Source organism: Hemiscyllium ocellatum, chromosome 24, assembly GCF_020745735.1.
Source record: "Hemiscyllium ocellatum isolate sHemOce1 chromosome 24, sHemOce1.pat.X.cur, whole genome shotgun sequence".
NCBI classification, from domain to species: Eukaryota; Metazoa; Chordata; class Chondrichthyes; order Orectolobiformes; family Hemiscylliidae; genus Hemiscyllium; species Hemiscyllium ocellatum.
This window is the reverse complement of record NC_083424.1, coordinates 45330945-45347128: the sequence shown is the minus strand read 5'-3', so window position 1 is coordinate 45347128 and position 16184 is coordinate 45330945. Positions and strand designations below refer to the sequence as shown.

General features: G+C 42.9%; 1 protein-coding gene across 1 annotated transcript in view; it reads right to left on the bottom strand.

Annotated features, from left to right (window-relative positions):
• The window catches only part of LOC132827473 (solute carrier family 2, facilitated glucose transporter member 11-like), a 59652-nt gene that overhangs the window by 8990 nt on the left and 34478 nt on the right, over positions 1-16184 (bottom strand). The window contains exons 12-13 of the mRNA XM_060844161.1: positions 4452-4553; positions 3552-3627 (exon numbers count right to left, since the gene is read on the bottom strand). Of these exons, the coding sequence (XP_060700144.1) occupies positions 3552-3627; positions 4452-4553 (178 nt within the window). The remainder of the gene's footprint in view (positions 1-3551; positions 3628-4451; positions 4554-16184) is intronic.

Sequence of the window (16184 nt, the reverse complement as noted above, 5' to 3'; positions counted from 1 at the left end):
CTCCCCTAGCTTCCCAGAGAATCCTCGAATAGAATCCATCCGGCCCTGCGTTATTCCTGATGAAGGGCTTTTGCCTGAAACGTCGATTTCGCCGCATTTTGGATGCTGCCTGAACTGCTGTGCTCTTCCAGCACCACTGATCCAGAATCTGGTTTCCAGCATCTGCAGTCATTGTTTTTACCAGCATCAATACAGTCTAAAAATAAACTTAATTCAGTAAGAATAGGCAACAACACCTCCTCCATGATAATCCTCAACACCAGTATCCCACAAGGCATTGTACTCAGCCCCCTACTGTACTTCTGATGCACTCATGACTGCATGGCCAAATTCCACCCCAACTCCATTTACAAGTTTGTTGACACCACTACCATTGTAGGTTGGATCTCAAATAACGACAAGACAGAGTACAAGAAAGAGATAGAGTGCTTAGCAGCGTGGTCTAAAGACAATAAGCTTTTCATCAATGTCAGCTAAATGAAGGAGCTGGTCGTTGACATCAGAGAGTGGAGCAGAGGGCACGCTTCAGTCTGCATCAATGGAGCTGAGATGGAGATGGTTGGCAGCATCAAGTTCCTGGGAGCAATGATCACCAACAATCTGTACAGGTCCACCCACACCACGTGACGATCATGAAAGCACAACTATGCCGCTACTTCCCTAGGAGGCTAAGGAAATTCAGCATGTTCACAAGGACAATTTTTATAGATGTACCGTAGAAAGCATCCTATCTGGGGGGAACTGCTCTGCTCAGGATCGCAAGAAACTACAGAGAGTCGTGAACACAGCACAGTCCATCACCCAAACCAGCTTCCATTCATTGACTCCATCTAGACTTCCTGCAGCCTCAGGAAAGCAACCCACACAGTGAAAGACCACCCCCCCCCAAATCCCCCTACACTCCCGTTATACTCTCGTCCCACCCTCTTCCATTAGGCAGAAGACATAAAAGTTTGAATACATGTACAAATAGATTCAAAAACAGCTTCTTCCCCAGGGTTATCAGACTTTTGAACAGACCTCTCAAATGTTAATGTTAATCTCTCTGCGCCTTCTTTGTGGCTGTAACACTGTATTCTGCATTCTGTTTTGTTACCCTGATGCACTTTGTGTGCACAATCAACTTGTAGAGTATGCAAAACAACACGTTTTGCTGTATCCCAGTGCATGTGACAAATTATATCAAATTAAATCACACATTCCCATCTAAGAAGATAGCAATCCTTTCAAATATCATTTAAAATTGACTGTAGGAAGTTGTTCAGTCACCCTCCATAGATTTCAAACAACTGAAAATGGTAGATGGATGAAAACAATTCCATTACAATGTCCAGAAAGTTAAAAATCACACAACACCAGGTTATAGTCCAACAGGTTTAATTGGAGGCACACTAGCTTTCGGAGCGTCGCTCCTTCAGGTGGATTCACAACCACCTATGCAGGAGTGGTGTTCCAAAAGATAGTGCTTCCAATTAAACCTGTTGGACTATAACCTGGTGTTGGTGATTTTTTAACTTTGTACACCGCGGTCCAACACCGGCATCTCCGAATAATGCTCGGAAATTCCAAGTTAGTTTGAGCAAACTTTGTGTTTGTATGTATTTTGCCAATATCAACAAATAACATAGTAACTGTGTGGAATCAATTGCTTCACGTCACATTATGTTGAATAATCTCTGATGGAATATCAGTGCTACCCCTTTGGTTGTGGTTATTTACTGGTTATCAGAAAGAAATCTCACAGCCTGTGGGAAAATAAAAAGCTTGTGTATCCAGTTCCCTTTCATTGACATTTTATGTGAAGAAATTTATAAATTTTTGCATCACATTATTTTATTGAACGAGAAATATTTTATAACTGATTCCTACCATTGAATTTGTAAGTAGAGCTTTTCCCATATTTAATGTTTAAAGCATAACATGCCCATAAGTAATGCTGTTGGCCCAGGCAACACTTTTGCATAAAATAGATATTGTTTATCATTTTCCTTTGATTGTCACTGAGTTTATACCAGATTCCCACTCTGTATACCTTCTTCCTATACTATTTTGGTGAAAAAGTAAATGAATCTGCACTTTACACTAGGAGTTACAGAGAGGCAGAGTTGTACAACGTGGAAACAGACCCTTCAGTTCAATTTGTCCATGCAAACCAGATATCCTAAATCAATCTAGTCCCATTTTCCACCATTCAGCCCATATTCCTCTAAACCCTTCATATCCATATACCTATCCAGATGCCTTTTAATCATACCAGCCTCTACCACTTCCTCTGGCAGCTCATTCCATACATGCATCATCCTCTGTGTGAACAGGTTGTTCCTTAGATCCTTTTCAAACCTTTACCCTCTCACCTTAAACCAATGCTGTCTTGCTTTGGACTCCCCTACCCTGAGTTAAAGACTTTGTCTATGTATCCTATCCATGCCCCTCCTGATTTTGTAAACCTCTGTAAGGTCACCCCCTCAAGCCTCTGATGTTCCAGGGAAAATAGCCACAGCCTATTCAGGCATGGTAGATTCATTTAAGATCCATCTGGACAGATGCATGAGTGGGTGGGGAGCAGAGGGGTACAGATGCTTAGGAATTGGGCGACAGGTTTAGAGAGTAGACTTGGATCGGCTCAGGCTTGGAGGGCCGAAGGGCCTGTTCCTGGACTGTACCTTTTCTTTGTTCTTTGTTCTTTGTTCATTCACTATATCTTTTCCCCATGGGAAGGGAGTCCAAAACTAGTGGGCATAGGATTAAAGGTGAGAGGATAAAGAAGGGTACATGAATAGGAATGGTTTATAGGGGTATGGGTCAAATGCTGGCAAGGGGGACTACATTAATTTAAGATATCTGATAGGCATGGATGAGTTGGATCGAAGGGTCTGCTTCCATGCTGTATAACTCTATGACTCTATGTCTCTGCACTTTACAATAGAAGTTGTTGTCAATTTACACAAAGCTATATTCGGTGGTGATACAACCCTGCCTTTGTTGTGGTCTCTGTGCCTGGAAATTGCTGTCATTTCCTGCCCAGTACTTCATGACTCACCAGCTGCTGCCCTCTGGATCTGACATCCTGCTGGAAGGTGCTAATTAAGGTGGAGGCCATCACTCAAGGAAATCCTATATTAGCCACCTCATGATGCCAATGCATGTTTGTGTGTGAAGCACCCAGTGTTTGCCAGTGGAACACTTGGGAAAAAGAATTCAGTGTGAATCTACTTCAATCTGGCTAATCCTAGATGTGACCCTCATACAGTCACAATGTGTGGGTGAGAAGTCATAGAGGTACAGAGATGTACAGCACGGAAACAAACCCTTTAGTCCAACCCATCCATGTCAACCAGATATCCCAACTTAATCTAGTCCCATTTGCCAGCACTTGGCCCATATCCCTCCAAAACCTTCCTACGCATATACCCATCCAGATGCCTTTTAAATGTTGTAATTGTAAGTCAAGCCCACTAACTCTTGTAGCCAGGGCATTTCACACAAGGTACTTCCTAATGAGGAGCTATTTCTTTCGGTGTTATAATATCGATTCATAGTTGACAACCTACCTGGCCCAATTCCAAAGCTTAGAATAGACGCAAAGATGCAAGCCATGCTCAAGAATGGCATCCAGCTAATCTTGTCCTGGGTCAACACATACAGAGAGTGTCAGTAAAACATGCAGAGTTTAGCCCTTCCTTTTTCCGTTTATTAGTTACAACTAACTGGCTGTGTTGGCAAGGCTCAGGAAGTTACATTTATCTGAGTGAGGAGACTGTGCTTTGAGCACCACTTCAGGGCAAGATGAGAAAGCTGGTGGTGGTTCTGCTGGACTGCTGCTATCACTCTCATCAAAATCAAAGTGTTTGTTGAAGTAGATTTTAATTGATGGCCAGGAGTAAATTCAGAATTATGGAAACCATCCCAATATGGTCCTCTCCAGTTTGAGGAGATTAGATGCAAATTGGACTATTATTGAGGTAGTCAATAGCCTGTGGCTCTTAATTGAGATCTTTAATTGACGATGCAGGAACCTCAGTAAGCTGCCGGTCAGACACAGAGAGCAGTGGCCTCTGGTTGGAGGAGTAACGAGAAGGTGTGTGAGTAAGCTACACGCTGGAGGATGTGGGGTCAGAAGAACAAAGCCAGTGGAGGCTGGGCCAGAGCCAACTATTCCAGACCTTGTGACATCCCGGGGAGGAGTGTCAGAAATGCAGCTGTTGCAATAAAAGGGTGCACTAATCCCATGTTATTTCAGATGAGTCACATGCTCTGGACAACACCTGAATGTGCAACCGCAGAGTACAGCAGGGAATTAGGACAATACTCTGCTTCCCCAGGGTCTCAAACATGTCACTGTCCTTCATTTGAAAACCTCAACACAAACATAACTTACACAGTTCCTGAAAAGTACACTCATTGCAACTGGCTCCTTTCTTTGAACTGTGAGAGAGGGGATTGTAACTTACCTGGAGAGTCAGTGAGATGGTGAACAATATTCCCGAACCAACCATCAAACTGTAGCCTCCCATGAGCAGTTTTCTGCGCCCAAGCCGATCAATGAACAGGTTCTAATGAAGGAAAGTCGCTGTTAGAATAGGTCAGCTGTTCGCACCTCCTTCAATATACTCTTTCATTGGAACCAACGAGCAGTGGCGCAGTGAACTGCAAATCTGTTAAACCCCTACACCAGGGGATCCAAGATGGCGGTGACCTCGGAGGATCACGTTTGCTGGGCTCCAAGGCCCAAATCGGTAGGTCAGAGTTAGAACCTGTCCATGTTACTGTGAGTAAAAAAGCAGTAAAAGAGCTACAGAACCTGCAAATTTCACTTACTTTCCTTTTTGCTGCGGGTAAATGCCAAAAAAGGAGGGAGTTCGTCCAGGGTCAGGGCCGCGACTCAATCCACTGAGGCGGTGGGCTTGCTTACTCACCAGGCCTTGGTTGAGGGGCTCCTGGGGAAGCAGATTGAAGAAAAAAAAAGAGGTAAAGCTGGCCCCGGTCTCTGCTATGCTGCAAGACCTGGGGGAAAGGACTGATGAGCTCGAACACTGGGCCACAGGGGTGGAGGCAGAGGCTGATTCATCCAAGAGTCAGATTAATGCCCGGGAAACTACAGGTCCATGGTTTGCTAGATCCGGTGGATGTCCTTGAGAACAGGGACAGAAGAAAGAATCTTCGTGTTGTTGGCATGCCAGAGGAGACAGAAGGTGAGCGGTCAGTGGAATTCTTTGAGAAGTGGTTCCCGGAATTCCTTAGTTTGGAGGCTGAAAGGGGAAGGATAAAGATCGGGAGAGCCCACCAGGTCACGGCACGAAGGCCAGGAATGGACCAGTGACCTCACCCTGTCCTGGTACGGTTCCATCATTATAAAGACAAATAGAGAGTCATGGAAGCTTCCAGAACCCAAGGGAAGGATCTGAGGGCATTGGTGTGCGAGGGCTCCAGGGTCACGTTTTTCCAAGACTTTCAGTGACAGTGATTCAGAAAAGAAAGTCCTATGACAACATCAAGTAGAAACTGCGAGAGCTTGGGATCCAGTCCTCTCTAAGATATCTAGCAGTGCTTCGGATTAATCATAATGGAACTATACATTTATTGGGCTCGCCAGGGAAAGTGAGGAACTTTGTGGACACGCTGACTTAAGTCGAATGATTGAAAAGGAACAGATAACAGAGTTGGTGTTCAGATTTGTCCTTCTTTAGAGAGGACATAGTGGAGTCTCCTTCTGTTTGTGATAAGTTACGTTAAATTATGCTTGAGATGGATAGAGTATTTACCTTTAATTTCTAAGTTAAGTTATACCAAGGGATGGGTGACATATTTACTTTTAACTTACTTGTGTATATTACTAATCTTGTAAATTCTTCTAATCAGTGCCTTTGGTGTTTTTTTTTGTTTTTCCGTTTTTGGTGTACATAGTTTTTGCAAGTTTTGTAGGTTTGTGGGTTGTATCTGTTTTAAGTTTATGTCATTTTTGTGTTTTGTGGACTTTCTTGTACTGAAGCTCAGCGATTCGGAGTTCAAGCTCTCCCTGTCAGGAGTCTAAATGGTGCTATTGAGGGTTATGGCTAAGGATGTGTTCAAGTGGTGTACCTGGAACATTATGGGGAGTCTCTCCAAGCTTAAAAGGGAGAGGGTGGATGTTGCCTTATTGCAAGAAACGCACCCAGATGATGCAGGTATGACCGACTTTATTTCTCATCTTTCAATACTAGGAGTGGTGGCTGGACATACTTGTTTGGAAGAATCTCCCATTTAAGTTGGTAGAGTGTATTAAAGACACACATGGGAGATTTGTAATCCTTAAAACTTTGATAAATGGGGAAGACTATGGAATCTTAAATGTTTATTGTCCCCCAGCCCACCCTCTCAAGTTCTTGATGGATGCACTTTCTAAACTGGTTAACCTTGCATCTCAGCGTATTATCGTTGGGGGGGGGGGGGGGGTTAATTGTCTAATAGATCCTACGGCAGACAGATTGCCCAAAGGCCCCCCCCTCCCCCCCAATATCTTCTTCACGATGTAAGCAATTAAGGGATGTGTGTTGAACTAGGACTGTTAAATGTTTGTCAGCACCTTCACCTTACTGGCAGGGATTTTACATTTTTCTCGAATCCACACAAATGCCTTACCAGGGTTGATCTCTTTTGGACGCCCACAGTGCATCTGGGCTCAGTGATGTCATGTACAATTACCAATATCACTGTTTCTGATCACGCTCCAGTGTGTCTAATGGTCAATAACGAGGATACTATGGTAGGTTTGAGGCACTGGCAACTGAATCCCTTCATCCTTAAGGATAGCAAGTTTACTGAACTCTTTTCTACTGAATTCAGGGCTTTTTTTAGACATTAATTCAGACTCTGCCAGTAATCCATCCATTCTCTGGGAAACTGCTAAAGCCTTTGCTTGGGAGTTAGTTATTCCCTATTCTGCCAGTAAGAAACAGCAGAAGGGTGAGCAGCAACACTTGCTCGAAACATGTCTGAAGGCAGCTGAAATGGCAGACTGTGATAGGCCCTCGCTGACTAAACTGCAGAGAATCACAGCGCTTCGGTCCACACTGAGCTCCACACTCATACAGACAGCCTACATTTACAAATCAAAGGATGTTTGAGCATGGGCATAAGCTGGGCAAGTACTTAGCATATCTGATGAGATGAAGGGAGTGCTCCCCAAGCCATTACCTCGATCAAGGAAGACATTGGAAATTTAACACATGGATTCTAAAAGGGTTAATGTGGCAAATCAGCAATTTTATTCTGAACTTTACCAGTTTGAAAGTTGAGAGGATGGGCAGGATGAGATGGAGTTTTTCTTTTAAGAATTTGGACCTCCCAGGAGTGACTGCTCCTTAAAAGGTCTCACTGTCACAGTGCAAGAGGTGCAGAAGGCTGTGAGGCAGCTTCAGAATAGGAAGGCGCTTCGTCCTAATGGACTTCCCAGTGAGTTTTATAAGGAATTTATAAATATAGTGTCAGGACCAATGCTTAGTATGTTTAATGATTCACATCTTTAAGAGAGGCAAACATTTCTGTTATTCTTAAAAAGGGAGGGCCACAGAGGATTGAGTTTCCTATAGGCCCATCTCACTTATGAATGTCTCTTGCACTAAGACCAAAAACTGTGTTGCCCTCCATCATTAAGGAGGATTAGGTGGGTTTTAGAAAAGGTCACAGATTGTTGAATAATGTCAATGGGTCACTTAATATGATCCAGGTATGTCAATAACCATCGCTACAGAGATTAGTGATCTCTCCAGACTCAGAGAAGGCATTTGACTGAGTCAAGTGGCCATACCTTTTTTATACTTTAAAGGGGTCTTTATCAGGTGGGTAAAGGTTTTGTATAGTGACCCTCTTGCCGCAGTTCTCACTGATGGTGTGTGATCAAGCAATTTCAATATCCTTAGGGGCTGTTGACAGGGCTGTCCCTTATCACCACTGCAATTTACATTGGTGATTGAACGGCTGGTGGAGGCAATACATATGGATCCCAACATATCTGCTCCAGGAGTGGAAACAAACTCACATAAGATTGCATTGTATACAGATGACGACATTCTTGTCTTTTTATCAAACCCCAACAGTTTCGGTGCCTCATCTGATACAATACATTAATTTGTTTGGCAGCTTTTCAGGTTACAGGATCAACTTTGTGAAATCAGGGGCCTGGTGGTCTCCTGAAAATACCTGGCCCTGAGGACGAATCTCAATTTCCCTTTAAATGGTCACCGGAGGGCTTTCTCTACTTAGGTATATTCATTAGGGCGGCACGGTGGCACAGTGGTTAGCACTGTTGCCTCACAGCGCCAGGGACCTGGGTTCGATTCCTGCCTCAGGCGACTGACTGTGTGGAGTTTGCACGTTCTCCCCGTGTCTGCGTGGGTTTCCTCCGGGTGCTCCGGTTTCCTCCCACAGTCCAAAGATGTGTGGGTCAGGTGAATTGGCCATGCTAAATTGCCCGTAGTGTTAGGTAAGGGGTATATGTAGGGGTATGGGTGGGTTGCGCTTCGGCGGGTCGGTGTGGACTTGTTGGGCCGAAGGGCCTGTTTCCACACTGTAAGTAATCTAATTACTCCAGTCTTCGTTCAGCTAATTAAACCAATTTGGCCCATTTATTCAACAGAGTCAAACAAGACCTTCAAAAGATGGGAGGCGCTTCCAATCTCTTGGTTAGGTCGGACAGCCCTCATTAAAATGAACATTCTCCCCCGCCTGATGTATCCTATATGAATGCTTCCTCTGCATTTTACGAAGCAAACAATTAGAAGACTGAACGGCTAGTTCAGTTCCTTTATCTGGTATCACAAGCGATCCCTTATTAAACTAACTAAACTGCAGCTACTCCACAGACTGGGAGGAGTGGACCTCCCTGATAACAAAAGCTAACAGTTAAGCCCGTCGCTATATTACGTGAATGATTGGGCCCAGGGGGACCCTCACTTACTATAGTTGGACATCAAAGCAACTTAGGCAAGCTATTCTTGGACAAAATGAGGAGAGTTAAGGAATATTGCCAGAGCCTAATAGTTATTAATACTGTTAAACCATGGAGGGCAACGTATCAGACTGAGGGCAATATCGCCAAAACGTCTTTTCTTACACCCATAGTTGGTATGCCGGGTTTTCAGCCGGGGATGATGGACTCTGGTTTAAACTATGGACAACTAGGGGTGTGTCTTGCCTGGGTGACTTATTCGAGGGGGATATAGTGCTGTCTTTTGACCAGTTGGCTAGGAAATACAAATTGTCCAGTAGGGACCTCTTCCGTTTTTTTCAAATTAGGAATTTCATACAAAAAGAGGCCACATTTCTTTTTTTTTAGATTACCTACAGTGTGGAAACAGGCCCTTCGGCCCAACAAGTCCACACCGACCCGCTGAAATGCAACCCACCCAGACCCATTCCCCTAACACTACAGGCAATTTAACATGGCCAATTCACCTAACCTCTGTGGGAGGAAACCCACACAGACACAGGGAGAATGTGCAAACTCCACACAGAGAGTCGCCTGAGGCAGGAATTGAACCCAGGTCTCTAGCGCTCTGAGGCAGCAGTGCTAACCACTGTGCCACCGTGCCGAACTGATTCCTATAGATCTGACATGGAGAAGTGGTTGCAGAGTGCTGAGAACACACTTTCTGAATGCGATGTCTATCACCCATTGGGAGAGGGCCCCCCGGACAAGACCGAATAGCTCTGTAAGATATGGGAAAGAGAGTTTGACGTTGAGATCTCTTCTGAAGTATGGGAGGATATCTGGGAAAATGCCAGGAGGATCTCCATTTGTAACAGGACCCATGTTTAGCAATTGAAGATTCTCCAGAGGATCCACTTGGCTCCAGAGCGCCTTCAAAATTTAAAGCGGGAGCATCTCCAATATGTCCTAAATGCAAGAGGAGTGTGAATGTGTTCACTCATCGTCTCTGGTCCTGCCACAGACTGTGGGTATACTGGAGAGCTGTGGTAGGTGAAATAGAGGGGATCTTGGGGATAGAGGTGGAGATGGACCCGGTGACTCTTCTTCTTGGCCTGGATAATCTACTTCCATTAATCATGCATTAAAAAAGGCTTTTCAGTATCCTCACGTTTTGGACAAGAACATTCAGTTAGGGTAGGTGTCTGAAAAATCCCCAGGACTGTCGGGATGGCATAAGCTAGTCATGGAACACATCTCTTTGGGCTTTCTCACAAGTATGGTGCACCATAAAACTGAGAATTTTTGTAAGACATGATGGCCCTTTCTGGACTACTTGGGTACAGATGTGTCTGCCATACTAATAGGGGCCTTTACGTGGCCATGATGATTCTGTTTAATGAATCTGGTATCCAGACAGACGGAACTACAAACACATGGATATATATATATGGTCATGGGCTTTTACTTTGTTTTATTGAGTGGCATTATTATTATTATTACTGTCATGATTTATTAGTTAGTTATTAGCTATTATTTACTTATGTAATTAGTGGGTTTCTTTGTATTGTTTCGAATTGTTTTGCTTAGTATTTGTTCTAATAGCCAAAGAATTTTCTTTATTTTCAATAAAAATATATTTTTTCAAAACTCTTACACCAGTCAGATAATAGCAGAACACAGACTTCAATGTGCAATCTATTCTAAACTTCATAAAACATCATCATACGGTTGAGTTATGATTCTGAAACTTAATGTGATTCATAATTTATTTGGGCCACTTGCTCAATATTAAATCATTGACAGTTTCAGTATAGTTTTTTTATTCATGATTAGCCCTGATTGCCCAGAGGGCTGTTCAGAGTTGACCAAATTGTGAGTATGAAGTCATATGTAAACCTGACCAGATAAGGATGGCAGTTTCCTTTTGTAAAGGGCATTAGTGAACCAGATGGGTTTTTCCTCTGACAATGGTTTCTTAGTTATCATTACATTCTTAATTCCAGATTGTTGTTGAATTCAGTTCAATTGAATTATTGAGTTTTTCCATCGCAGAATTTGAACCTGGGACCTCCGGTCATTACTGGAATCACTGGATTGATTGGTCCAGCGATAAATCCACTAAGCCATCCCCTTAATTAATTAGAAGGAACTGGCATGGATTACTGAAGATTACATTTTTGAATGAGGTTTCATAAAGCTGGACAGTGGAATGTCCCTGGGTAGCATTTAAACAGCAGGTACTGGATAAAGTGTATTGAAAGCGACTGTTAGCTATTGTTGAAGTTGAAAGTATTGCAAGAAATTGTTGACCTGTTCCATTCAATAATTGGCTGATCATCTGGAGACAAAGAGTAAGGATGATGTTCAGGTAATCTAATTGACTGGTCATTACTGGCGCCTTCCTGCAGCAATCTGTGGTGGGCCATCATTGGCCCATGATGGAATAGGAAGCTTCATATTAATCAATGACTCAAAGATCGGTAACCTTGTAAGCAATACATTGAAGCATAACTTTACAAAGAAATATTGGTTAAGTGAAAGCGCAAAACTGAGGCAAATAGATTTCAATGCGTACGAATATGATAGTTTCTCAATTTCAATGGACAGAATATGATACTAACTAAATCATGAAATTGGAAAACAATGGAACAATTGAGCAGCTGTATCAGTCATCAAAACATCATGGATGGGCATAAGATAGAATCAAAAGAACGAAAAGGTGGCCTTTTTTTATATAGGATGGTACAACCACAGAATAAATATGCATATACACTAAAGTATACACATACCATTCAGTGCATTTGATTATATTGATGGTCTCTACTTATGCTGTTTCCCCCAACAGGAAAACTTATTTCTATATCCATGTTATCCAAACCTCTCATGATTTTAAGTACCTCTATTGATTCACCCTGCAGCCTTCTTTTTATCAAGAATAAAGACAGCCAGCATCTCAATCTTCTGTTGAAGTGTATACCCACACATTTTTAGTACCATTCCTGTCGATCTCCACTGCACCCTCTCCAGTGGTTCAACATGCTTTTTTTATGATATTACAATTAGAGCAACACTTAAGTTGTTATAAGATTGGCTGCAGGTTTGGGACAACTTCCTGACTTTTTAGTTTTGTCCCACTAGAAATAAAGCCTGGCATCAAACTTGGTTTGTAACTTTACTAACCTGTGATGCAACTTTCTATAATTAGTGCTTTTTGTACTCCAATGACTTTTATTTCCTACCTCACTTCATCTCGGACTTTTCCAAGTAATAACTGACCTCACTATTCTTCCGACCGAACTGTACTCCCTTACTTTGATCTGTGCTGAACTTCATTAGCCAATTATATACCCATTCTACAATTTTTTTATATTTTCCAATCAATCCTTCAGTGATGTTATCACACAACTCTGGAGTAAGTAACTCTTGAATCCAGGCCTTACGACTTAAAGGTGGGGACACTACCACTGTGCTACAATGCCCTCAAGTTTTACTGCCGAGATGGCACCAGGAAATGGCAGTATGAAAAGAAAGATTAAACAACTCTGATATCACTTTGAGCACCTGGGTTTCAACTTTCTGCACAGCGAGACATTTGACACAATTATAACATGTTGTATGACAGTCCTGTGGTCACTTACGATCTCTGAAAGCTTCTAACCATTCATGCTGTCTCATGGAAGAATGCCTGTAACTCACTGAGGTTTGAGTCTTAGAAGCGCATACACTGTAATTATTCCAAACAAATTCTGTCTGGGAAATTGAACAGGAGGTTATTGGTGTCAAGGGAATGCATAAAGTTTCAATTAATTGCAAATAAAATATCTTCACATTTAGATTTAAAGCGAGCAATTCCTTGATGGCAGGAACATCTCTGTGCCCTAATTGGCTTCTAGTGCTGATTGCTCACACGTTAATGCAAAGCTAATCACCCTCAAATCTAGCCACTATCAGGGTTTCTTGGACATATCGGTCTTGTCTCACTATTGTACGGGCTTCTTCAGCATCCTCAACATCGGTGTTGTCTCTCTCTCAGCATCACTGTCAGATTTCCCCTTTCTTCTCATCTGTAGAATCAGGTGGCTGGTCCATCTCCCCATCTTTTAAATTCTCACCCCATCATAGAGCTAAGTTGTGCACTGAACAGTCACTAATTTGAAGGCCTTGTCCAGCCAAGAACTGAAGTGTTCCAGGTGTGCAGTCCAGGCAACAGAAGCACAGTTTCAGAAGGTCAATTCTCTGTTCAATGATGGCTCCCATGAATGTATAATCAGCACCATCACCTTCTTCAGGTCAGTTAGGGATGAGCTGACATCCCCCGATTTTATTTTAATCAGCCTCTGTCCGAGTTTTGTGCACTATACCTTTTGGTTCTCCATGACACAGCCATGGAGATGATACAGTCACAAAGTCGAATGAGTGTATGTTCACTTTAAAATAGAGAGCGTTTTCTGAACGTTGAAGTAAACTTTAAATGCAGGCTCATCTGCCCAAATGGAAAGGCTGGGAGACGGGTTGTTCCAAAATAAATACATGTAACAGTTGGCTGTTAAATGAATACCCCGAGTTTAGGTTGCTATTTTGACAATAATTCAAATTTAACCAATTACTTTAAATTATGCTCATGACACTAAATCCCAATCAAGGTTAAGTTTATGGTTTTGACAATATCGGACCAATGAAAATAATGATGTTGGGGTATAAAACCGAAGCATTGTGAAAATTTGGTGAGAGAGCAACTGCCACCGATCAGAAGAGAGCTGCCTTAGAGCCGGAGAGCTAACTGCACATGTAATATCTTGCTCTCAAAGAAATTAGAAGACACTCTCTATCAAAAAGGTACCTTTTCCTGTAAAACATACTTGCAGTAAGAAGAAGACAACCTGGGAGATCAGCAGACAGAAGATTGAAGATGGCGGAGAAGACAGAGACAGTATGGACTTGAGATTAAGTCAATGTAATGGTTGATAATTGGAACAGCATTTTTATACAATTGAGGTCTGACAGTAAATAATAAAGAAAACGGGGCTTGGATTTGTGAATAGCTTTTGTTTAGTGTTCACTATTAGAGTTAGGAAAATATTTTTTTCTTTAAATAGTGGAACTTAGGAGTTCTCTGTTACTCACTCAGATTTTAACAGATTACAAAGCGAGGTAAACTTTTCTGGGTGTTTGGTTTTAATTGGCAGAGAGGTTCAACCTCTGTGTCATAACAATATGGTGAAGATAGCAATAGTTGAGGAACCTGGGAGTTGTGCAAAATGGATAGAAAGCATATACTTCCAGGAATTGATGTCTGTGGGGGTCACAAACAAACTGGGCATTGAGGGAGTAAAGTCTCTTTCTGTTCAAGCATCTAGCTGGATGATGCCTTGGAGTTCTGAGTTCACGGCAATCGATGGCTCCTTACACCTGAGAGAACCCAGAGACAGCTGCAACATCTGCAGACCTGGGCACCTTGGCTCTCTGGGTCCACGGTGAACTGGACAAAGGGGATTGCTTTCTTGTAAAGTGTGATGGTGAACTCTCTTTTGGGCTACTAATTGAGAGATGCCCTCGATGAAGTTTGAGAGGGACCAAGGGCAAGGCAGTTTAAAGCTGCTGTGATCTTTAGTGCCACGGGTTGTGTCCGAAGCCAGTCACCCACAGATCTGCCTGTACAAAGCAACAGATATAAGTGACAGCATCCTTAGTCATGCAAATAGGTCTCAGCACTAAGTTTTAATCATCTATAGGTAGCGACAACACCTATCCTGCCTCAGTACATTGATCAGCTGTACTGAAGACAGTGGTTCCTGTTTCCAGGCACTGCATGCTCACCCACAACGGCCCTTGCTGAGCTTCATGTCTCGGGTTCTATTGGCACTGGCCATTCCTCCTACCTCTCCCCACCCTCCTTAACCTCAGTAATGCCAGTGCAGCTGCTCCAGTTAATTAGTCAAAGATCTATCATGAAAGTGTTAATCTGTAAAGAGACAGCAGGAATGAGATAGTTGCTTTCCATTTGAGATCTTGACACAGTCGTGATGCCTTTTGGGTCTCTCTCAGGCTGCACATGCGTTTGGCAAAAGCTTGCACCCATCTCTTCAGGGGGAGGTGCATCCTCCATGACGCACGACTTCCTTTTCCTCATTCTGTCATGTGCAAGACCTCTTTACTTTCCATGCATGCTACAATTAGCTCAATCTGACTCTTGGTGTCCACTGTTATCCCTTGCAATGCAGACCTACCAACTTAGAATCAACAGCCTGCATAATAGTTTCATCCCCCCATTTTTTAATGCTCAGATACATGGGTTAGGAATGCTACTGCAGAGCTACATGTAGGATAACCACCTCCCCTACCACCATCATGATGGTTGGTGAGTCTTAGATACCCTCTGCAGTTCAATGAATGGCTGGGATGTTGATGTTAGGTTTTAGAGCTTATTCACTATTGTTGTTCAGTGAGTGGATCCCTTCAGTGCTTAGACCTGAGTGCTTGTGCAACAATATTTTTCAATTACTGTTTCATTTTGCTAAGTTGGATGTTTTGTGCTGTGCAGGAACATGTGCAAACACATTTTGGACCCCTCTCATATGAACTGTACATTCTCCATGAAGTCTTGTTTTGTGAATTCAGAGAGAAGTAGTCATTTAACTTGGCTGCTCTCTACCCTCCTTCTCTCCACCGTTTCCACCATCAATGTGGATGGCATTCCTCTTTCATCTGGAACTCCCTTCCATTCTTCAGTACCCACCTGTGACGATTGGCTCTTACACAATCTTCCTTCATATTCCTGTTCTTTCCACTACACCCATTCTGATCCACATGGCCACCTTTAACCTTACTCTTCACTCTTATTTTCTTATATTCAGTCCAACTCATCCATGCCGACCAGATATCCTAAGTTAATCTAGTCCCAATTGCCAGCAGTTGGCCCATATCCCTCTAAACCCTTCATATTCATATGTCCCTCCAGATGCCTTTTGAATGCTGTAATTGTACCAGCCTCCACCACATTTTCTGACAGCTCATTCCACCACCCTCTGTGTGAAAAAGTTGCCCCTTAGATTCCTTTTAAATATTTTCCCCCTCATCCTAAACCTATACCCTAGACTTCCCTACCCCAGGGAAAAGACTTGGTCTATTTATCCTATCCATGCCCCTCATGATTTTATAAATCTCTATAAGGTCACCCCTCAGCCTCCGTTGCTCCAGGGAAAACAACCTCAGCCTATTCAGCCTCTCCCTATAGCTCAAATTTTCCAACCCTGGCAACATCCTTGTAAATCTTTTC